Raw genomic sequence first — 25,481 nt, 5'->3', positions numbered from 1 at the left:
AGAGGAACAACAAAAATATCTGTGTTTTAGATGGATAAGATTTACCAGTTCACATGTCTACCTAACGGGTTTTCGGATGGTCCTTGTCTATTTACAAAACTTCTGAAGCCAGTTTTCTCTACACTTAGACATAAAGGCCACAACATCACTAGTTATATTGATGATATGCTTCTGTGTAGTAGCTCTTTGACGAGATGTTTTGATTGCATGAATGACACCATTCAGTTGTTGCAGAGTGTAGGTTTCTGCATAAATGTGGAGAAATCTGTTTTGAGTCCCACTACGCGTATTGAGTATTTAGGTAACATGATAGATTTGGTGGCCGTGACAGTTACCTTGCCGGTGCGTAGGAGGGATAAGATTATACAGCATTGCTCTCTTTTAGTCAATAGACAGAAAGAAAAAATTAGAATTGTGGCAAGAGTGATTGGCCTGCTGGTGGCAGCATTCCCAGCTGTAGAGATGGGGAAGATGCACTATAGGAGGATGGAAAGAGCAAAGATCAAGGCTTTGGAAGAGGCATGTGGAGACTTTAATAGATGGATGAACATTACAGAGGAGATTAGAACAGATCTAAACTGGTGGATTAAGGAATTGGAGAATCAAAACAGGAAAATATTCAGAAATGCACCAGATACTGAGTTGTTCACAGATGCTTCAAATCTAGGATGGGCAGGTTGCCTAAATAGCATCACTACCAATGGCAGATGGTCCCCTGAAGAGGTGCGTTTGCACATTAATGCACGTGAATTATTGGCTATATTATTCTCATTGAGATCTTTTACACATCTCCTTAGAGGTTTACACGTCAGAGTGTTATGTGATAACACCACAGCGATTAATTACGTGAATGAGATGGGAAGTGTTAAGTCAATGGTTTGTGATGACATTAGTAGGGACATCTGGGAATGGTGTCTTAGTAATGGGGTATGGCTGACACCTTCCCACATACCAGGCAAATGTAACGTCATGGCCGACGAGGCGTCACGTTCCTTTAATGACAGACATGAGTGGCAGCTGAATGAGATGATATTTAAGGAATTGTGTTCTATATTTGGGAATCCTTGTATAGACCTATTCGCTTCACGTTTGAACAAACAAATGACTCCATTCTGTGCATGGACACCAGATCCAGAGGCTGCATATATTGATGCATTTACAATTCCATGGGCTAATTTTAAATTGGTTTACCTCTTTCCTCCCTTCTCTCTGATCTCTAGATGTCTGCAGAAGTTAAGGGAGGAAAGGACCAGAGAATGGATCATAGTGCCACTCTGGCCATCACAACCGTGGATGGGGGTGCTCCTTCGGATGCTAGTAGACGACCCTCGGGTCATACAGAGAAGGAAAAATGTGCTAATGCATCCGTCAACTGCAGAGGAACACCCAATAATGAAACACACAAATTTGATGGCTTGTCAGTTGTCCGGAAACAACTTGGAGAACGTGGCATATCTAAAGAAGGTATGGAAATCATTATGGCCTCTTGGAAACCAGCAACAGGTAGACAATACAACACTCACATCAAGAGGTGGACACTCTTTTGTAGTAGATGGAACATTGATCCCATTGCACCATCTATAGCAGATATATTAAACTTTCTGACTCATAACTTTCAAAGGGGTGTGGGTTATGAAAGCATTAACACGGCGAGAGGGGGCTCTATCTGCAATAGGAATTATGGTGGAAGGCTGCAGAGCGGGCAATCACCCATTCGTCAACAGATTTCTGCGGGGAGTCTTCAACTTACGCCCTTCTACACCCAGGTATGTGACGACCTGGGATGTGAAACTCGTATTACAAAAGATAAGACTCATGGAACCACTACACAGCCTAACACTGAAAGACTTATCGCTAAAAATGGTGATGCTGATGGCAATGACACAAGCAGCCAGGATCCAAACTTTGCACTTATTATCGTTGGTGAATATGGCATTTGGAGAAGAATCTCTTTCAGTTTTGTTAGGAGGTAACATCAAACAATGCAGGCCAAAATTTAATGTTCGTACTATTGTATTTAAAGCTTATCCTCAGGATTACAGATTGTGTGTAGTTAAGACTATGAAAGAATATATAGAAAGAACTGAGAGGCTAAGGACAGAATCTGGAAATGCAGATGGGAGACTACTCATAAGTTATATAAAACCTCATAGGAGTGTTTCCAAGGACACAGTGGCAAGGTGGCTTAAGACCATGTTATGTAAGTGTGGGATTGATACCAAGAGGTACACAGCAGGTAGTATTAGACCTGCGTCAGTGTCTAAGGCCAAGGCACTGGATGTGCCTATTGCCACCATCATGGCAAAAGCTGGTTGGACACAGGAAGCCACATTTGCTAAATATTATAATAAGGATATACAAGGGGAAATAGACCCTTTTCAAGAAGCAGTGCTAGACTCAGTATAATGTAAGGTTTGAAATGTTATCAGCAGCAAAAATCATGTTCTATTTTCATAAATGAAATTAAGTTTTTGTAATAGGAACTTTTATTTACACCTATTTACAAAATGTGAATTTTGACAGAACCCTTTACATACAACACCCACATGACTTTAAAATCTCATGTGAACGGCACCATCTAGCAGACAAGTGATTTGCCGAAGTAAAATTACAGAAGTACATGAGACTTACCGTAGGTTAGTTGAAATGTGCTTCGGATTTTGCAAGGCACATCACGTCTGCTAGATGGTAGAGTTCACATGCCCTCCACTCCTTCCCTTTGTTAATTGATGATTCTTGGTTTACACAACAAAAATTCACTGACTGGAAGGGTTGGGAGATAATATTTCATGTGGGTAGTTGTATCTTTAAAGACTGACTGTGTGGTGAAGTGTAGTGTATCTCTTGTGAACTCTACCATCTAGCAGACGTGATGTGCCTCGCAAAATCCGAAGCACATTTCAACTAACCTACGGTAAGTCTCATGTACTTCTGTAATTATCATTTTAGCAGCTATCTACTGCCTCCTCACTCTGAGCAAAAAGTGAAAAAAAAAATAGTTGCTGAGAATTTTGCTCATTTTCTTGAACAAACTAACTCACTACTACAGTCAGTGACACTCATGATTAGAACTCCTGCTGACTTTTGTGTCACATTGTGCAAAATGGCAACTTTCTCATTTTTGGTCTGAAAAAATCTGCCAGGAGAAAATAACTACATGGCAACTTATGTTCATCCCTCACATGTTTTTGAAACCATAGAATGACAGATTCAGTGTTTGACATATTGACATAAGGGAAAGTTATCTTTTGTGACCGCTCCTTGCTTCGGCTAACAAAATGGCTGTGTTTGTTTTAAGCAAAGTGTTCTACTGAGGTGATGTGTGATACTTGGAGAATATACAGGCCACGATTACATAGTACAAATGTTAGAGTTTCACTACCATGGTGAAATGAATAAAAAAACAGCTGTATAAAACTATTGGCAATGAAAAGGCTGTGAGTGCACTGGTGAAGAAATGGAGCATTGAGGGATGTGAGGATTTGCCTCACCACAAACATAGTGGTGGACCATCCTAGAATGTTAGTTTTTTTTTAGTTATTTTGGTGTAAGCTGAGGTATCTGTCTCTTGATACCATGCATTTTAGGGCAGTCCACCACCATGCTTGTGGTGAGGCACATCCTGGCATCTCTCATCACTCCATTTCTTCACCAATGCACTCACAGTCACTGCCAATAGTTATGCAGCATATTTTTCAATTTGTTTCACCATTCTAGTGAAACTCCAACACCCACACTATGTAATTGTGGCCTGTATATTCCTCAGGCATCACACATCACCTCAGTAGAACACTGTTTAAAACACAATTCTTTTGTTAGCCAAAGCAAGGAGTGGTCACAAAAGATAACCTTCCCATATGTCAATATGTCAAACACTGAATCCATTATTCTATGCTTTCAAAAACATATGAGGTACTAACATAATTTGTTATGTGGTTATTTTCTCCCAGCAGATTTTTTTCAGACAGAGGAGGAGTGAGTTGTCAGTTTGTGCAATGTGATGCTCACATCGGCAGGAGTTCTAATCCCAAGTTTTGCTGACTGTATTTACTTATAATGGAGTGACTGAGTCTCTATTCTTTATTCTGTATACCTCTAATGATCTCCTTGGATCTGTCTTTGACTGACAAGCTACTACTTTATTTTTAATTGTTCTTGTTAATTCCTAACTATTCTAAACTGTTTATATTTAGTCCTCAAATCTTTTTGATTTGCTTTTGATTTCTTATACACATTTCATTTCAGTCCTATATAGCATTTTAACCTACCAGTCATCAAGTCCTCTTTAATCTTATTGTTCTATGTGGAAAATTTTCTTTCTGTCCTGTATGTAATTTATCAACAAAATATTTATATCATTCACCAGCATTAACCTATCCTAATCCTCCTGTTTCATCCTCTCCATAAGGCATCTTCTTCAATTCTTCACAAGTGCCTTGAAAACACATTTTGTGATGTATTCCTTTCATGCAAATCTTCTGGAAGCCTTGGATGATTGCAACATGGAGTAATTATAAGGTTCTGAGGCTCCCAGGAGACCTTTTCACAAAAATGGGCAGGCAGTGGGACAGAGCAAAAGACACAGCCAGCCATGGGGCAGCAATGCAAACAAACCAATGTACATGTATTGTTTTCAATAAAATCTTGAGCACACACAATTATCTGCATGTAAATCACTCACCTTCCAATGGTGTGTAGCATTCTGGCAGGGCAGGTAAAGGTGCCTGAATGGCCTTTTTGTTTTGGGCCACAACTTCCAACACATCATTGTGTTCTGGTACAGTGCCATAATTCACAGCTGCTACTACACTCAGCTTTCCCTAGACTAGTCCCTTCTATCCTAGTGTGGGCATAAACACAACAAATCCAGGCACTTACTGGTCACCCACAGCTATCAAAACTCTGAGATTACTATTCAGTTTAATCCACCGACTGAGAAGGGAGTATAACAAATGCCAGACTTGCTGAGAAAGGCTTGCAAACGACATGCTATTGGGCACAGCTAGGACAAAGAATACACAAGTATGAGACTTATAATATTCTGTGAGCTACCACCTCTAACAGACCACCCACATCCACAGAATATTGTATCCTTCTGCCTGTGCACAGTCTATATGCAGTGTCCTGGAGGACTACACACAGCTACACACATAGAATATTATGAAATCCTCTGGTTTTAGAGTTCCCAGCAACAAACTCTGAACACTAGTTGCATTTTACAGCCCAAAACACCAAAGACACAAGAGCACATCAACCAACAGGAGAGGCTGCCATCTGCTCCTACAAGAATGGCAGGAAGCTCAGCGAAAGCTGAGGAGTTGTTGCAAAGGAATTATCTTCTCAAATTATGAACAAATGGCACTCACAGGCAGGCTCCTATAGATGCCAATCCTAACTATATAGACAGAGGCTTACTACAAGATGCACATTGCTCCAGACCTTTCCAAGCTTATAATGTATTGTGTTATAGAATTTATTTGGTTAATGATATGGAATAAACTTCTTGAACTTGAATTTGAACTTGCCTAGTATACTCAAGTAGTATCTACTAAAAGAGCCCCTGGTTCTCCTTGCCACTCTCTGCCCCTATCTCATATGTCTTACTTCTGGCCAGGCTCATCACCAACTGAGGTGTGAGGACAAATTCCCCCTTGGCCTCCCAGATGGTCTGCAGTGACTCGACTCATGTTGGGGTTGGGGGGTGGAGAATAACAGGGAAGGGATGGGGAGTGGGAGGAGGCAGGCAGTGCACCTCACTCACCTCACTCTTCACACAGCTCACAAACTTTAAGGTATGTGTTTCAAAAATTATTGTGGGAGTATCTGGGGAGCTGGGTGAAAACTGATTAGTACATCAGGATGGGCAACTCTTCTACTTTAGGATGTAACATGCTCAATTCTGGAGGACATGGGAAGTGGGTAAATTTTCAAAGGGAATGAAGTGGTGTGGTGGGGAGTAATTTTACACTAAATTATGAAATGCGGCCAAGAATTATCGTGCCTGACATCATTACTCTTTCTTTTTCTCTCTCTCCCTTCACTGCATCACTCTTCTTTCTTGCTTCATACATGCCCCTCATAACACATGCCTCTTTGAAGTGAAATTTTTAGGCACATGGCAAATCAACTTATGACTCAAGACTAATAAATATACAACTCATAACATATTGAGGGGGCACCCAAATAATAGCCTTACAGAAGAACACTATCACAGCAACAAAAACAAACAGGGATACAACTTGGTCCTTCACAAACTGGGCTGATTTCTTTTTCTCCTCCTCCTCCTACTCCTCCCATAATGCCTGTCTCTAGCTCTCACCCAGGACCTATACTGGTCTCTACTGCAATGCCAGCATGAGGAATTACTCATATATAGAATATATAGAAAATATATTCTATATATACATATATAGAAAAATAATTTTTCAAGTAAGATACATATTTTCATGAGGTGAGATGGAAGACGAAGTCACAGTAAGAGATAACATTCCAACATCCCTACCCTAGTCATACAGAGATCATACATGTCCACTACGGGAAACTGATCAGGGACACGTCTAGCTCTAGGCGTCAGTGGTCTCGCTGAATCAGTTGAGTTCAAGCTTTTGGGGGAGACTGGATGTATTTTGTTACTCTTGGAGATTTGTGTTTGAAAATAGGCAACACATATTTGAGACTGCGGCAACATATATGAAAGTAATGACTTAACTGTTGCTGCTTGTGGAAACTAGCTGCGATGGGCTAGTTTTACTTGAAACCAAAGTGCAGTCAAGTAGTGTCTGTTATGATGGATCGATTTGTGGTTAAACAAAAACGCAATAGTGATGGACAGCCATCCCAGACCCAACCAGTAGAAAAGGAGGATGGAGGGGAAACGAGTGGTCAACAAGGAGACTGTGAGGGACAGGTAATCAAAAAGAGAAAGGTACGAGCAATACAAGATGAACACAGAAAATTTCAAGAAAAATGGACAGAAGAATTTGCCTTCGTGCTTCATGATACAAATTCATTATGTTTAATTTGTCAAAAGGTGTGCTCTGGTTTCAAACGCGGAAGTTTAGAACGTCATCTCAAAACAACACATCCAAACTTCAATAAGACGTACCCGCCTGAGAGTAGCCTGAGAAAAAATAAAATTGAGCAACTTACTGCCTTGATAGTAGGACAGCAAAAAACTGATTCACAGATCGACCTCTACTGCTGAAAATTTGACAGAGGCATCATTTGAAATTGCATGGATCTTGGCTAAGCATAAGAAGGCCTTTACAGATGCAGAGATAATTAAAGAGTGTTTTTTGGCCTTGTCGGAAATAATGTACGCTGACTTTAATAACAAAGATGAAATCATGAAGCAAATTAGAGGATTACAGCTATCAGACACAACAGTAATGAGAAGGGTAGAAGAACTTGGTAAAGACATTTGTGGCCAGTTGATTGCAGATTTATCAGCTGCACCATGTTTTAGCATTGCATTGGAATTGGATGAAAGCAAAGATGTGTGTGACGTTGCTCAAGTGTGTGTATGAGCCAGGTTTCTGAAAGAAGACTCTTTTCAGGAGGAACTATTGTATTTGTTACCACTGCAAGGCCAAATGAGAGGAGAGGATATATTAAGTGCACTTCTATTCTTTTTCTATGAGAATAACCTGAACTGGTCAAATCTAGCATCTGTGTGCACTGATGGTGCTCCTAACATGAAAGGGAAAGAGAAGGGAGTTGTCGGTTTGATGAGGAAGAGGGAGGAGATACCCAACTTTGCCACTTTTCATTGCATCATACACCAGGAAGCACTTGTGGCAAAACTAAAAAAAACTGTGAGTTGCAAAATGTGATGCGGCTGGTTGTGCGAGTGGTCAATTTTATTGTTTAACGAGCACTAAATCACTGCCAGTTTCACAAACTGTTGGAGGAGTATGAAACAGAACATGGTGATTTAGTGATGCATAACGAGGCGAGATGGTTGTCTCATGGCAGAGTACTTGAACGATTTTTTAGTCTCCTCCCTCAAATTTGTGAGTTCCTTAGAAGTAAATGAAAAAGCCAGCCAGAATTGGAGAATCCTGAATGGATAATGAAGATGGCTCTTTTGACTGATATCACCTGTCATCTGAATTCACTGAATCTACAGTTGCAGGGGCAAAATAAACATCCAGGTAGTATGCTGTGTGTAGTCATTGCATTCCAAAACAAGATTACAACATTATTCATACCAGACAGACAATTTGTTCACTTTCCAAAGCTCAGAACAGCTATCGTAAATGATCCAGAATATTTGCAATGTTTCAGCTATGATGCATTTGAGGAAGTACTGAGGGAGTTGAGGGAGGAATTTCAATCAAGATTTCAGGATGTAATGGAGTACAGGGATTTTTTTAATTTCATTGAAAACCCCTTCCATGTACCAGTGTCATCCCTGACCTCAGTTATCACAGATCTTTGCCGTGATCGTGCTGCAGTGGAATGTGAGATTGTTGAGCTGCAAACAAATGATACCCTTAAAGCCCTGAATGCTAAACACAAAGCAGATGCCTACCACTTCTGGAACTTGGTCCCTGACACAGACTATCCATCTTTGAAGCAGTGTGTGCAAAAGGTGATGTCCTTTTTTGTGAGCACATACACATGTGAATCAACATTTTCAACAATGAAAATTGTGAAGAAAAAACAGAGAAACAAACTGACCAATGCACATCTGGATTGTCTTACAAGGATTGCAGTGACAAACTACAAGTATTCCATGACAAGAGTTAAGCAGCAGCTAGCACACTTCTGCTCATCACAGCATTAAGTAAGTTTGGTCTTTATTTTGCTATTAATAACAAGATATGCAGGCTAATATTACCATGTCTAATTTTTCTCATTTACTATATTGCACTAGCAGCTCAGTACTACTAAATTTAATTGAGTTATGCTAACTTGCAGTAGCTGCGGCTCTCTCAATCAATGTGTTTAACCGAAGTGGCTCTCTTGCAAAAATTAGTGAATAACACTGCACTAGATGCTGTGGCACTACTAGGCAACACACTTCCTGGCCAAGCAACTCCTTCTGGGCCACCAATAAAAGCTAACTCCCTGGTCCTTCCCATTCTCTGCACTGAAGAACACACTATGTCCTCCACTGGGCCTTTACTGCCCACATCTTCACTCTGTCTTGCCTGCTCCTGGCGCCATGGCACATCCATATCATAAAGCGAATAAACTAAAAAGGTCACTTCCATGACAAAAATAAGAGGAGCCCCCTGTCAGCACTTACTTATATAAAATGTTAATTCCTGGATGTGACACGACCAAACCTGTTTCCCACTGTCAGGCACAAAAATACTATTGCACTTCACTCCTCCCACTGATCACTTGATGACACAAGTCACCACAATGAACTGATGGCTGCTCCTTTCCAGAATGCAGCACACACATTCCAACACATAAAGCAAAATTCCTGTGCTTGGTCATCCAAACACAACAATCTTTGGCTCCAACCTGAGCCTGGCCAACATACCATCTGGGCCAACACCACTGGTCCCAGCAACCACTCCCGCATGTAACTCATACTCAGTAAACCCAACTCCTTGTCACTTCAAGGTGGTGTCCATCATCACATACTATCCTACTTGGGCCCAGCACCTTACACTTAACACACAAATCCCCCAGCAATCTTATGGGTATCTCTCAAGTGGCAAGCAATACTTAATCACTGGCAGCCTCACTCAACACTGCACCATGACACCGACATCAGTTATAACACTTACAATTCCTACAGGAATGAGGAATTGGGCAAACATATCTTATCATCCCCACAACAAGGAAAACAAAACCAGCCATAGCACAAGGGAGAGGGGACCCAGATCCACCCACCCCTCCCTCTCTCTCTCTCTCTCTCTCTCTCTCTCTCTCTCTTTGCTGCATCAATCTCTCTATTTATTCTTTCTTGCTTCATACACACTCCTAATAACAGCTGATACAACCAATTGATGCTAAAATACTCTGCAGAGTGGCTTGTATTTGCACAGATGATGAAGTAGGACAGGTCTGATGAAGCATTACACAGGTCAGAACGTGGCCTTAACAAGGTGGATTCTCTGCAATGGGGAAAGGGACTTCACTCACTTCTGTAAATGATCTGTGACCTGGGCAGCTGCCTGATGTGTTCCCAACAACTAGTTTCCCCTTGCTCCATAATTGTTAATAATAGAAAATATTTTGTTATATTATAATATTTGAAGTCTGTCTAGATAGACTATGATAATAAATAGGAATACCTAAGAAATGGAACATACCCAAAATGCACAAATAATGTAAAAATAACAGCAAAGAGATGCTTAGATATTTCATTTCATGACTGCCATATGTACCATCCAACAAGTTTTATGAGTCATTTGGGCAACATTGGGCATCATGTTGACCTGGAATGTCTTAACCAGGTTACCGTGTATTACTTGCCTCTTCTTTGGATATAACAACCATTAAACAAGAATAACCAGTATGTCTGCCTGCATCTCTGCCTCAATCACAGAAAGCAAAGAATCATTCCTATATGATTACTTTTATTTAACTGCCAATATCACAAGGTCTGGAAGACCAGCTATTCATTTCTTAATAGCATAAACTTCAAGCAGGGCTGGTAAAGGCTGCTGTGGTTTCTGTAAGGGATGCCTTGCCAATGAACTGTACCACACTTTTTACCAGGGCAGCACACCAGGCAACTCTGCCATTCTGATCTTCAGTGGTCAAGTGGGCAGAGCTCTGAGGAGCCTCGAATCAAGGCAACTTGGAAAACTGAAGACGACGCCTATAACCTTCATGCCATCTACCCTCTGCACTAATCTCAATTCACTCATATCAGCTTGACCTGGCTCCCTCAACACATTCTCACACCCAGAAGTCAGCAACCTGCGGCTCCGGAGCTACATGGGGCTCTTTCAAGAGATGTGTGGCTCCTGCCACCTACATAAAATTGTCTAACTTATCGTAGGACACATAGAAAAATGAGAGGGAGGGAGGGAGGGAGCGAGGGAGGGAGAGAGAGAGAGAGAGAGAGAGAGAGAGAGAGAGAGAGAGAGAGAGAGAGAGAGAGAGAGAGAGAGAGAGAGAGAGAGAGAGAGAGAGAGAGAGAGAGGTGAGACGAAATGTGAGGTCCATGTCTATAGTATGAATATGATTCCTGTATGATACACTTTAGTGCCCTCTAAGGGGTGTGATGTTCCCTTGTGGCACACGATAATTACTAAATCCTATCACTGGATTAAGAGAAATACAAATACTGACACTTTTATGATTTTTAATAAATAATGGAATAATCCGAAATAATAATAATAAAAAGAAAGCAATTCAGAAATACAAAATAAATGGTAGCGTACTCTTCAGTTACATAATTCAGAAATACAAAAATAAATGATAGCTTACTCTTCAGTTACATAATTCAGAAATACAAAATAAATGGTAGCGTATTCTTCAATTACATAAAAACTACGATGGAGATATTTTCGCGACTACTGAGTTGTGGGGGAGACCAGAGAATAAATAAATAAATAACAAATATATACCCAAAAAGTATGTATAGACCTGAGGACAGTCTCACACGGTGATCTCGAACCAGGTGGTTTCACTAGTCCCGTGGAGAAAACCAACAAAAAAGAACGAAAAAATGCGAATATCTATCCACTCAGAAATAGTTTATCAACAGGAATATCTGAGGGGAATCCAAGAGGGTCTGAGGAGAATCCGAGAGAGACTGGCTTTAGTAAAATTATTGTTAAATAAACACTTACTTAATATTACAGGAATGGAGGGGGAGATTATCAGACCGCATGCTCACCTGAGGAGAATCCGAGAGAGACTCGCTTTAGTAAAATTATTGTTAAATAAACACTTACTTAATATTACAGGAATGGAGGGGGAGATTATCAGACCGCATGCTCACCTGAGGAGAATCCGAGAGAGACTGGCTTTGCTTGTGAGGGAATCGGCGGGAAACTAAGGATAAAGGTTTCCAATGGGGAAATTTATTAAGTTATAATTTTGTTTTTAGTAGGGGGGGAGCGACTAGGTTGTGAGTTCAGGGATGAAAAATATGAATAATTAAGTTACTGTTTACTTTATAGTTGTTACTTTAAGAAGTTTAATTCAATGGACTTTTGAAATCAATTGGGGAATTAGTCAAAGTCTGGTATCTCTTCCCGGCTTGCGTAGCAACAGTGGTAACAAGGCAGGCGAAGCAGAGAAGATTTATCAGATTCGTCAACCTCATTGGCGCAGCGTAATTATCTGGGATTTGTTTGAGCTGGTTTAAGACCTTACCATTATAGAATTAATTTTATCATATTAAGGGCTCCCCATTCTCTGGGATTAGGTGAAAAATTCGCCTCTATAACCTGGCCAAGCAGGAGAAATTACGTTTATTCACGGGGTAAATTTGTTATAGAAGTGGTCAACACAGTGACGCTGAGAGGGAGGGGGGGAAAGCAAGGACAAAAGGACACTGAGGAGAGGAGGGGAAGGGGAGGGGTTAGTCACATGGTACTGAGATTCTGGTCACCCCCGCACACTCCATGGGTCTTAGCCTAGGAAAAAAGTAGAAATATACATAATTAATTTCTCAGCACTACAACACGTCCATCCAACCACACCAGCCTCTGCCCAACACTGCCTGGCAATGTAGGCAGGCATCTCATTCAGTGAAAATGCACTCCCATAGTTACTAGGATGGCTATTTTTCCTCCTCCTCCTACTAGTACTGCTATACTACTACTACTACTACTACTACTACTACTACTACTACTACTACTGCTACTACTACTACTACTACTATACCAGTACTACTGCTGCTGCTACTACTACTATGCTACTACTACTACTACTACTACTACTACTACTACTACTATATTACTACTACTACTACTACTACTACTACTACTACTACTACTACTACTATATTACTACTACTACTACTACTACTACTACTACTACTACTACTGCTACAACTACTACTCCTGCTGCTGCTATTATGACCTTTTCTTCAGTGAAAGATATTAAGACATAATCAATTACTGGAGAAATGTCATTGAGGAAGAGGAAAACTGAAGATGAAAAAGAGAGTTTAGGAGTGAATGGACCGAGCATTTTGCATTTGTTCAGAATTTTAGAAGGCACCCTTTGTGCCTCATATATTCAGTGAAGAACTGGCCAACAATAAAAAATCCAATCAAAGAGGCATTTTCAGAGAAAACACAGTGACTTTGCTGAAAATGATCCAGTTGGAGATGCCAGAAAGTTGTGGAGGAACTGCAGCTCAGAGCAAACCAGAGTCAGAATGTATTTGCAAAATGGGTGAAGTCTTCCAACGATATAACTACTGCCAGTTTTGTGATAAGTCATGAGATAGTAAAATGTGCTAAGCCCTTTACAGATGGTGAATATACAAAAGATTGTTTCATCAATGCAGCAATGCTTCTGTTCAGAGAATTAAAAAAAACAAGGATGAAATAATTAAGAAAATTAAGAATGTGCCATTGTCTGCTAAAACGATGAGGGGCGGAGCATTGAAACTTGCACAAGACATCACCAATCAGCAAATTGTGGACATCAATTCAGCCTGTGGCTTTTCAATTGCTTGTGATGAGTCATGTGATGTTGATGACATTGCACAAGTTGCTCTTCTTGGCAGGTATGTCAACTCTGAAGGCCCACAAAAACTCATTGACTTGTTGCCTCTCACTGGCCAAACTAGAGGTGAGGATATATTTTCAACAATTATAACCTGCCTTAAGGAAAAAGGAATTCAGACCAACCACATTATTTCTGTTGCAACTGATGGTGCACTGAGTATGACAGGTATACATAAGGGGTTTGTTTTTCTCCTAAAACGAGAGCTGAATCATGAAGTAATATCATTTCACTGCACTGTTCACCGAAGTATTGTATGCACAGACTTGCCCATCAGAGTTCACTGAAGTAATGGATTTAGTCGTGAAAATTATTAACAAAATAATGGCAAAAGACTTAAACCACTGACAGTTTTGTGAACTTCTGGAAGAAGTCAGTTCCCAGTATTCAGACCTCTTAAGGTGCCATTCCACCAAAGCCGTGTTCTGCACAAATTGTTACGCACTTTTTGTGCAGAACTTTTCCTGTGCACATACAAAAGAACACCCCTTGTTGACCACGTGTCCACCGACTAAATGTACACAACTTTTGTACGCGAACATTGCAACACTTGTGCTGAACTGTGCGAATACAAAAGTTAAGCACAGTTTGTCCTCAGTGATTTAGTTAGTTAGCAATATGGACGGACAGGAAGAGGTAGCGCTTTGTGGTGCAGCCTGTGTTGTGGTATGCAGTTTGCTGAAAAAGAAAAGAAGAGCAAAGCCTAAATGTTGGGTGAGACCCTTCTTAAAACGACGAGAGGAAGAAACGGAAAGATTTTTAGAAGAATTAAAAGTAGATCCTCTGAGTGGATTTAAAAATTTTGCAAGAATATCTTGCGAAGATTTTGAGTTCCTCATCAATGCTATTGGTCCTTTGATAGCCAAACAGGACACAAACTATAGAAAGAGTGTTCCTGTCTCAATAAGGCTGGCAATAACACTCAGATACCTTGGAAGTGGTGATTCCTACACAAGTTTGATGTATTTATTCAAAGTTTCAAAAGAACTTATCAGCCGTATTGTTCCAGAAGTGTGTGGTGCATTGATAACCACACTAAAAGAAAATATTAAGGTGAGTGAAATACATTGTACTTAACATATATCCATTTATTTTTCCATTGAACACTAGGTATCTTAATAACTAGCACTATTATTTCCACCATCATAGTTGAAAGTGTTGAAAGCTCCGACAGTAGAAGAATATCCATAAGCTTGATTACTTGTCGAATTCTCTGAATAAGGCGATGGCACGGGAGTTGTAGAGTACTTTCCAGTGCCAAGGATTGCGTCATACAATAGCATGTCTATATCTCTTTGCACTAAAATCCTTGTGTGTTCGTCTTTGATTCTGCGTAATTTCGTTGCTACTGCAATACCAAAAATATCATAATCATCTTGCTTCTTTGATTGCACCTGCTTATTCACGTTCTCCATAATGGACAAAGCATGATGAATTCTTGGGTCCTCATTTTCAGCAGGACGTTTTCTCACTTTATTAGGAGGCTTTAATTTGGCAATTGGACTTTTTTGAGGTGCTTCTTCAGTTTCACTCTCCCCTTCTTCAAGCATGTCTTCTGACATCTGTTGAAAGACAAGTACACATTCTAAGCAATATTACTTTTTCCCCGCAAGGACATGTAAATATACAGGGTGCGGCAGTCAGACTTCCCTGAAGGGTCCCAGAGCGTTGGGCGCGTTTCAATGGCCTGAATAAACTTAATGATTTTATCATTTGTCCACTCCATTGTGCGCGAACACACCAATGTTTTCTCTCCTGTAGCGGTAGCAAGACTGACTGCGCGCACAAAGTAATCCTGTATGTTAGAGCGTGTACACTGAAAAGTTGAGTACGCGCACACAATGTTCGCAGCTGTGCGCGCACTTTTCTCAAATGTTCGCGTACAATTTGTTGCTGTTCGCTTGTCCGTTTCCACCGAAACATACATTTGTTCTGTACAGTGTGCAGCACAGTGCCGCACTGTGCTGCACACTGGTGGAAAGCCACCTTTATATAACAAAGTCCATTGGCTTTCTAGGGGTCGGGTGCTTGCACGTTTTGCAGCATGACTTGAGGAAATTTAGAAATTTCTGGAGGAGAAAGGCCACCATGAATATGCATACCTTACAAATCCTGAATGGCTACAGAAGTTTCACTTCTTGATGGATATCACTTCACATTTAAATGAACTCAACAGGAAACTACAAGGAAAGGAAAACACTGCTCTGATGCATTTGGAAGAGGTCCTTTCCTTTGAACAAAAACTATCTTTGTTTCTTAGAGATGTTGGGAGAGGCTCTCTGATTCACTTTCCTTCATTAAAGCAATTTGGAGAGGGAACACACTTTGAGCTGGATACTGATATCATAAAAAATACACTAATGAAAATTAAAAAAATCTTTTGATGTTTTCTAGAATTCAGAAAAGAAAAGGGCATGTTGTCATTTGTGATCAACCCCCTTGATGCAGATACAGACTCACTCAATTTTTCAGATTTTACTGGAGTGAATCAAGCAGAACTGGAACTGGAATTAGCTGATTTGCAAGAAAAAGACTTATGGACTTCAAAATTCAGAGGCATGGTCTCCGATATTGAAAACCTGGAGAAACAACATGCTACACTGGCATTTCAACACAAATGGACCGAATTGTCTGGGTTGCAAAAACGAGATCAGACTGCGTATGAAGTATGGAATTCCTTACCAGACACTTACGCACACATGAAAAGATATGCCTTTGGCATTCTCTCTATTTTTGGATCTACTTACCTGTGTGAACAAGTGTCTTCTAGCATGAACTTTGTAAAAAACAAACTATGCAGTTGATTGAATGATGCAAGCCTGCAGTCCTGCCTGAAACTCAAAACGACAACATCTCTCCAAAGAAACACAGGAGCAGAAATCATATTAATTAAGACTTAATTCTCTCTCTCTCTCTCTCTCTCTCTCTCTCTCTCTCTCTCTCTCTCTCTCTCTCTCTCTCTCTCTCTCTCTCTCTCTCAACATTCCCATCCATTTCTTTTCTTCATTAATTCTCTCTCTCTCTCTCTCTCTCTCTCTCTCTCTCTCTCTCTCTCTCTCTCTCTCTCTCTCTCTCTCTCTCCCCCCAGTTTAAACTCATCATGGTGACCAGATACTGATATACTAAGTACACTTAACATGTTTGAAAATAATATACCATATACTTGCTGCCATCATAGAATTATAAAGTTAAGCAAGTGTCTTCCTACTTAATTATTATAATAGTTTATCTTATGACAGCTGCTATTACTATTGATATAATCATCATTAATAATAATAATTATAATAATAATAATAATAATGATAATAGTAATAATAATTATTATAATGATGATAATAATAATAATAATAATAATAATAATAATAATAATAATAATAATAACAATAATAATAATAATAATATTATTATTATTATTACTATTATCATTATTATTATTGTTATTACTATTATTATTATTATTATTATTATTATTATAACTACTACTACTACTACTACTACTACTACTACAGTACAATTTGTATGATTATTTTGTCTATGGTTATATTACTCAACTTTCGTATGGAGGAAATTTATTAGGTTTCTTAATCTACATTCGTAATAGATTTTATGCTGTGGCTCAAGCAGCACTGTGTTCCTGTCAAGTCTGAAGAAAGTGGCCCTTCTCTAATTCTGGGTTGCTGACCTCTGCTCACACCTCACCCTACCTCTCCTACCCAATCTGCTTTAATTTGACTTCGGCAAATCACTTTTCTGCTGAAGTACGCTTTCCCATGAAATACGCTACGTCACCCCGTGCCGGCAGTTGCTGCAGTGATCCCAAGCCGTTCAGACGATTGTCCTGGCTCTCTTGTTTGGGGTAAACGTTTTTGTTTCCTGTTTCCCGGGACAAGTTTCTGGTCACACGGGTTCCAGTGGCCGTCTACCTGTTATCCATCTGTGGAGCGGGCTGGTGCCTTTATTTTGCCCAGTTAAGTGTTATTCTGCTGGGTTGCAGAAGGCAGGTAGCAGGCCCACCAACATGGAGGAGACTGGATGAAGCCTCCCCGAGGGGATTCAAGGCTTCTGGCACTGAGGATCGTTCCTCTTATGGAGGAAGCTCAAGTAATTCTGCAAGAACTATGCACAGGAGCTCTTCTTCATGCCAAGAGAGCTCTAACGGAAAGTGTTGTTCTTCTGGGAGGGGTGATTGTGGGCAGGAATGCCCACCCTCAGGGGAACAAAGGCGTGAGCTGTTGTCACCTCCTCAAGCTCCCTGTACTTCAGGGGACGATGCTAACGCCCCTCCATGGGCAGTGATGTTTGAGGCTATTACTGAGCTATGTGGAGAAATCCAAAAATTGAAGAGGGATAAGGTAAAGTCTGCCTATGATAGGCAGCAAGGCATGTTGGATGCCGGGGACCCCCCAGGAGGGGGGGGAGGCGCGGGAGGGTGGTGCCCACAACATCAAAAACACAGCCTCACACTGCCACGAACAGGTGGTAGGACATCCCCTCTCTGTACAGTCGGGACTCACGGACTCCACAGCCAGTTTTTCTGGTTTTGATGATGGCAATGATGATGATGAAGATGGTGAAATTCACGAGGAGCCAAGTATTGGCAGCGTACTCATGCAGTGCTAAAACATACGGGCCTTTGGACGACATTTCAGTAGATATGGAGATGCCTGTGGCTGATATGGTGAATTACTTATTTGACCATGGCATGCGTGAAGAAGAATACAAGCAGATTGTGGAGGACGAGGCTACCAAGAGGCCCAGCAACTGCCCTACTTTAAGCCCTGTCATCTGCAACGCTCATATATTTGATGCTCTTTCCCTGAAAGATTTAACTTTGAAATTAGTAATGTTGCTGGCACTTACACAAGCAGCCAGAGTGCAAACTCTACATTTGTTACTTTTGAAGGATATCATCATAGGTAAGGATTTTATATGTATGTGGTTAGCAGGCAATATTAAACAGTGCAGACCAAACTTCAATATTCAGTTTATCAAGGTGAAAGCTTATGAAGAGAATAAAAATTTGTGTGTAATGGGAACTTTGAAAATGTATATCAGTAGGACTGAGCATATAAGAGGTAATGCTGGAGATGAAAGCAAATTGCTCATCAGTTTCATTAAACCACATAAAAATGCCTCTAAAGATACAATTTCTCGGTGGATCAAGTACGTCCTTCACATGTCCGGTGTGGACACTACAAAATTTACTGCAGGAAGTGTCCGCCCAGCTGCAGCATCAAAGGCTAAGGCAATGGCTGTTCCAGTGACCCACATCATGGCTAAGTCTGGCTGGGCTAGGGCGACAACATTTGCCAAATATTATGATAAAACCATAAACCAAGATACAGATCAATTCCAAGAAGCAGTATTAGGTTAGTTAGTGTTCAAGGCTCCATTAAGTAGTATTGGTGTCCTCAGTTAACAATTTTTCAATAAACATTAGATGTTATTCAAAACTTTAATTAACCGAATATTTTTAACATAAATATGGAAGAAATATGAATTATGACGATATTAAGGTACGACATCCATATGGCTTTAAAACCTCATGGGAAAGCGTACTTCAGCAGAAAAGTGTTTTGCCGAAGTAAAATTGATGAAGTACATGAGACTTACCGTAAGTCAGTTGAAATGTGCTTCTAATTTTATGAAGCAAATCAACGTCTGCTGAAGGGAGCTTTCACATGCCCTCCACTCCCACCCATAATGGTATGGAGTGACATGAAATGAATAACATTTACCACGGTATTGATAGAGCAAATTTTTATCATGTGGATTGTCGTACCCTTTAAAGTCTGCCAGCACGGGTTGACATAGCGTATCTCATGTGAAAGCTCCCTTCAGCAGACGTGATTTGCTTCATAAAATTAGAAGCACATTTCAACTGACCTACAGTAAGTCTCGTGTACTTCATCAATTCTCTCCCATCATCCCAAGACTGCTCCAGCTTTTCCTTCTCTCTCCACTCATTCTATCCTCCTACCTTGACACTTTCACCACATCCTCACACCTCAGTTCATCCCAACCCACCCTGCCCAACTTCTCTTATCACGTCCCAAGGTGTTGCCTCATCTTCCTCCTTCTCTTCATTGTCAATGAACTCCCTGGAGATACCTTCTCAACTTTTCAAAATATGCTCTCCTTCAGTCAAGTATTCTGCTACTAAACTACTAAACTAAACCAGTGTATTTGACAGTCACTGAAATATGACTTCCATGAAGTGTACTTATCAAATTCCCCCAACTACTTACCTGAGACGAGAGTGAGACTGTCCTCCTGAGTAACATCTGACAAAGGGCTGAGAGCTTGGTTCAATACTGCATTATCAATCATTGCTTTTCCTTTTTCCTGTACTTCTATGAAACTGTATTTATCTGCAGCCAGGCTACCTGAAAGACAGTAAAAACAAAAACAAAACTTATTTTCTATAGTTTCCAGTTGCATATATAATATCTCACTCCTTTAGTTTTATATTGTTTTAAGATGGTCAGTAGTATAGGGGTTAACACAATCAACTCACACCCAAGAAATCTTGGATCTTGGACTGAGCAAAGGTAAATTTGGTTAATTGTCTTTCATGTTGTACCTTTGTTTACCTTGCAGAAAATTAGTAGAAGACAAAAACCAGGAAATTGTGACCATGCAGTCTGAAGGGAATGAAATCCTATTAAACCTAACTTTTATTTTCAGGTGTATTTACCTGCATGTGGCATACTGGAAAGGAAGTACACTCATGGTGTTCTGTCTCCATATCTATTTATATAAATTTTGCCCTTATAACTGTGAAATTACTTTGCTTGGACTGTATCCTTATCCAGTACATTTCAGGGATCAAGTATTCTTTGTGAAAAGCTATGCTTCTTGATGTCTCTCCTGCACAAGGGCCTTATCCGTCCATGTATGGAGTATGCTTCACATGTCTGGGGGGGGGTTCCACTCATACTGCTCTTCTAGACAGGGTGGAATCAAAAGCTTTTCGTCTCATCAACTCCTCTCCTCTAACTGACTGTCTTCAGCCTCTCTCTCACCGCCGCAATGTTGCATATCTAGCTGTCTTCTACCGCTATTTTCATGCTAATTGCTCTTCTGATCTTGCTAACTGCATGCCTCCCCTCCTTCCGCGGCCTCGCTGCACAAGACTTTCTTCTTTCTCTCACCCCTATTCTGTCCACCTCTCTAACACAAGAGTTAACCAGTATTCTCAATCCTTCATCCCTTTCTCTGGTAAACTCTGGAACTCCCTGCCTGCTTCTGTATTTCCACCTTCCTATGACTTGAATTCCTTCAAGAGGGAGGTTTCAAGACACTTAACCATCAATTTTTGACCACTGCTTTAACCCTTTTATGGGACTGGCATTTCAGTGGGCATTTTTGTATTAGATTTTTGTTGCCCTTGGCCAGTGTCCTTCCTACATAAAAAAAAAAAAAAAAAAGATCTTTAATCAGCCTTTAGCGATATCCTCTTATTTCTCTTGTGTCAGTAACAGTACATCTTCTCTGTTCACTTGTTCCCTTCCCTTAAGCAGTCTATAAACTGCAATTAAGACTTCTCTCTCTCTCTGTTTTGCTCCAACATTGGCATGTTCAGTTTTAGTTCTTCATAAGGCAGATTATTTGGGATATCCTTACCTGATTGTATTTTTACTGGATTAAGTCAAGCATGTAATTACTGTCTTTAATTCATCACATTTATCTTTAAAGCTATGAATGCTCCTTGCACACACAACTTTGTCAATCAATGCATTGCATTAGTTGAATGGTCTGTCAGTAAAACTATATTTTCTCACATCCTTCTTTGCTCTTTTATGTACAGTTTCTTACTGTGTCCTCTTAGTGTTGACTGTTGTGGCACTACAGAATCTACGATATCAGTCTTTTCTTTTCCTTCTACATCATCATCATGTCACCTTGTTTTTGTCTCTTCTCTAGTATTTGGAGATTCAGTTCATCAAGCCCTTCTTTATAACCAAGATCTTTCAAGTCTGGTACCCATTTCATAGCTGCTCTTTGCACTTTCTTAATCTTTTCAAAATGTTTTTTCATGTGTGGATTTCAAAGTATTGCAGCACTGTTTTCTTAATAATTTTCTCATCTATGTATCTAAAAGTTATTCTCATATTTGCCAACAAGTGATCCTTTGTCATTTATATAGTCTTCTAGTGATAGCCTGCTGCTTATCATTATACCTAAGTCTTATTCCTGTTCAGATGCTTGACCTGTGCTGTTATCTACCATACTTCCCATCATATAAGGTGCATTTTTCCACAAAAAATGCTGTCTATTAAAATTTCAGTGCATTATTGCAATTGTATGTTATAACGACCATGCGTTGTTGTGTACCCTACTGTAATTCCAATCAGGACTCTTTGAGCCTCTGTCTAATTTTATCACATGACATTTATCTACATTAAAATCCATTTGCCATTTATTACTCCTACTTACTGTGAGATCTTTCTGTAACTCCTTGTACGAACTTTCATCCTCTATTTTCCTTTGCAACTTTGGATCATTGGCAAACATGTTCAGATAAGTCTCTGTTACAATACTAGCATCTCTGTCATTGACATTTATCAAGAACATGATTGGGGCTGACAATGATCCTTGTGAGACTCCATTTATTACTCTTCTCTAGATTGAATATCATCCTCATTTCCCTTCTGTCTGGAAAATCTTTCATCCATTCCAGTAATTTTCCCTTAATGTCTCCCATGTGTTCTAATTTCCATATTTGTCTATTGTGTGGTATTCTGTTGAATGTTTTCTTAAAATCCAAATAGATACTGCCTACTCATCTGTCTCTCTCATATAATTTCTGCTGTTATATCATAATAACTTAGCAGATTTGTTACACATGATCTTCCTTTCTTAAATCCAAATTGCTTCTGTCACCATTTCATGTTTTTCCAAGCAGTTTACCCATTTTTTATCAAATTTTCTATAATATTGCATATAATGCTGGTGAGTGAGATGCATCTGTAATTCAATGGGAACTACTTATTTCCGTTCTTCTACAAAGGGATAATATTTACCTTTTTTTCACACTGCTGGTATTTTGCCTTGATTTGGGAACTATGAATATTCTAAATAGAGGTTCACTTCACAACCTTCTATCTAATTGCCAGTACAGGTTCCATCAAGGCTGCTCTACTGGCTTTCCTTACAGAGTCTTGGTCATCCTCTTTTAGAGATTTTGGTGAAACTTTTGCTATTGTCTTAGATATATCAGAATGCTTTTGATAGAGTCTGACACAAAGCTTTGATTTCCAAACTACCCTCCTACAGCTTCTATCCTTCTCTCTGTAACTTCATCTCAAGTTTCCTTTCTGACCATTCTATTGCTGCTGTGGTAGACAGTCACTGTTCTTCTAAATGTATTAACAGTGGTGTTCCTCAGGGTTCTGTCCTGTTACCCACTCTCTTCCTATTATTCATCAATGACCTAAACCAAACTTCTTGTCCTATCCACTCCTACGCTGATGATACCACCCTGCACTTTTCCACATCTTTTCATAGACGTCTGGAGCTATTTACTTCAGGAAGTAAATAGCTCATGCAGGAAAACCACAGAATGCCTGACTTCTCATCTCTCTAAAATTTCTGATTAGGGCAGAGCAAACTTGGTATTGTTTAATGCCTCAAAAACTCAATTCCTCCATCTATCAGCTTGACACAACCTTCCAGAAAACTATCCCCTCTTCTTCAGTGACACTCAACTGTCCCCCTCTTCTACCCCGAACATCTTCAGTCTGTCCTTTTCCTATAATTTAAACTGGAAACTTCACATCTCATCTCTACCTAAACCACCTTCTATAAAATTATGCATTCTGAGATGTCTCTGCCAGTTTCTCTCATCCCCACAGCTGCTAACTCTGTACTCTGCCTTATCCGTCCATGTATGGAGTATGCTTCACATGTCTGAGGGGGTTCTACTCATACTGCTTTTCTAGACAGGGTGGAATCAAGAGCTTTTTTGTCTCATCAACTCCTCTCCTCTGACTTTCTTCAGCCTCTTTCTCATTGCTGTGATGTTGCATCTCTAGCAATCTTCTACTGGTGTTTTCATGCTAACTGCTCTTCTGATCATGCTAACTGCATGCCTCCCATCCTCCTGCAGCCTCGCTGCACAAGAATTTCTTCTTTCTCTCACCCCTAATCTGTCCACCTCTCTAATGCAAGAGTTAACCAGTATTTTCAATCATTCATCACTTTCTCTGGTAAACTCTGGAACTCCCTGCCTGGTTCTGTATATCCACCTTCCTATGACTTGAATTCCTTTAAGAAGGAGGTTTCAAGACACTTATCCTCCAGTTTTTGACTACCGGTTCGGATCCTATTCTGGGACTGGCATCTCAGTGGGCTTTTTTTTTTTTTTATTGGACTCTTGTTGTCCTTGGCAAGTGTCCCTCCTACATAAGTCACTCAAATAAAAGCTCATCAAATTTGTTACATATGAATGCTTTTTTTCTAAAGCTATATTGTTTTCCTGTTACAGTAAAATCCCTCTCATCCGGCATTCGAGTATCCGGCAGCTTCAAGTATCCGGCACATTTTTCCCCGAGCCTTAAAATCAATAAAAAATCAATGTGTACTCATAAAATCGATTAAAATTCCTGCGTGAGGCATACTTTGTCCCCTCGCCACCAGAGCGCACTGCTTCACGCCACCCGCGGTCCACTGCACTGTGTTTACTCAGTGACTCAGTCACGCGTGTGCACTGTTTATCACCTGATGCCTTCATCATGCCTAAAGTTGTAGAAAAGAGGAAGCGTGTTGTGCTTACACTTAAGCAGCTGATCAGATCAGCTGCTGATTAAGATCAGCTAATCTTTGTTATGGTAAGATGCATGAGTGTAGGGTGGCGATTGTGGACATAATTTCACTTCTATTCAAGTATCCAGCAATATTCAAGTATCCGGCATGTCGGCGGTCCTGTTGATGCTGGATAAGAGGGATTTTACTGTATTATATCATTTATGTCCACTGATTCTTTATCGCTTTTTTACAGATCTTACATACTATGCTGGTCATTGATACTGGTCTATAGTCTAGTGGTTTTTCTTTCTTTCCATTTTTATAAATTGGCAGTATGTCTGCTTTCTTCCATTCCTTAAATACTCTTCCAGTTGATAATGAGCACTTTATTATGTCATATACTGGTTCAACTGATTGTTTCCTGCATTCTTTTAAAATGAAACATGATACTCCATCTGGCCTTGTTGCTTTTGTCTCTTCCAGTTCCTCTATTATTTTATAAACTTCTTTAAATAATATAATTTCCCACATTTGCTTTTCTGTCTTCTTGTCTTGTGGTTCTTTAAATTCTGATTCTTCTGAAAAAACTTCTTGAAACTTTTTGTTTAGCAATTCACTCATGTCTTTTTGGTCTTCATATATTTAATTTCCATCTTTCAATCTTTCTAGTTTTTCTTTTAGTTAAATTTTTCCAATTATGAGTCTGTAACAGTTTTGGTTTGTCTTTGCACTTTCAACTATATCCTTTTCATATCCTTTGTCTTCCTCTCTCCTTATTTTCAGATATTCATTTCTTTGCTATCTTAAAATCTTCTTTACTTTTATGGATTCAGTTTCTTTTCATTCTTATCTATACTTCATCTTTATTTTTTGCACTTGTGCATCTTACATTGAACTACACCTGTTTTTCTTTTTCTTTAGGTTTGTATAATGGGACATATTTATTCATTCCAGTATCATAGACTTCCATAAAAATGTCATACTTATCCTTCACATCATTTGCTCTTTTCAGCTTTTCCAAGTCCATTTCTTCATAAAATTTCTTAAGATTGCTTTTCCATAGTTTCTCCTAT

General features: G+C 39.8%; 1 protein-coding gene across 11 annotated transcripts in view; it reads right to left on the bottom strand.

Annotated features, from left to right (window-relative positions):
- The window catches only part of LOC135106437 (uncharacterized), a 188,840-nt gene that overhangs the window by 68,579 nt on the left and 94,780 nt on the right, over positions 1-25,481 (bottom strand). For all 11 annotated transcript variants that reach the window (XM_064015446.1, XM_064015447.1, XM_064015441.1 and 8 more), the window contains one exon: positions 19,908-20,045. In XM_064015446.1, coding sequence (XP_063871516.1) covers positions 19,908-20,045 — 138 coding nt within the window. The remainder of the gene's footprint in view (positions 1-19,907; positions 20,046-25,481) is intronic.

This window comes from Scylla paramamosain, chromosome 13 (assembly GCF_035594125.1).
Source record: "Scylla paramamosain isolate STU-SP2022 chromosome 13, ASM3559412v1, whole genome shotgun sequence".
In the NCBI taxonomy this organism is placed as follows: Eukaryota; Metazoa; Arthropoda; class Malacostraca; order Decapoda; family Portunidae; genus Scylla; species Scylla paramamosain.
The sequence above is the reverse complement of the archived record's forward strand: the minus strand, read 5'-3'. Positions and strand labels throughout refer to the sequence as shown.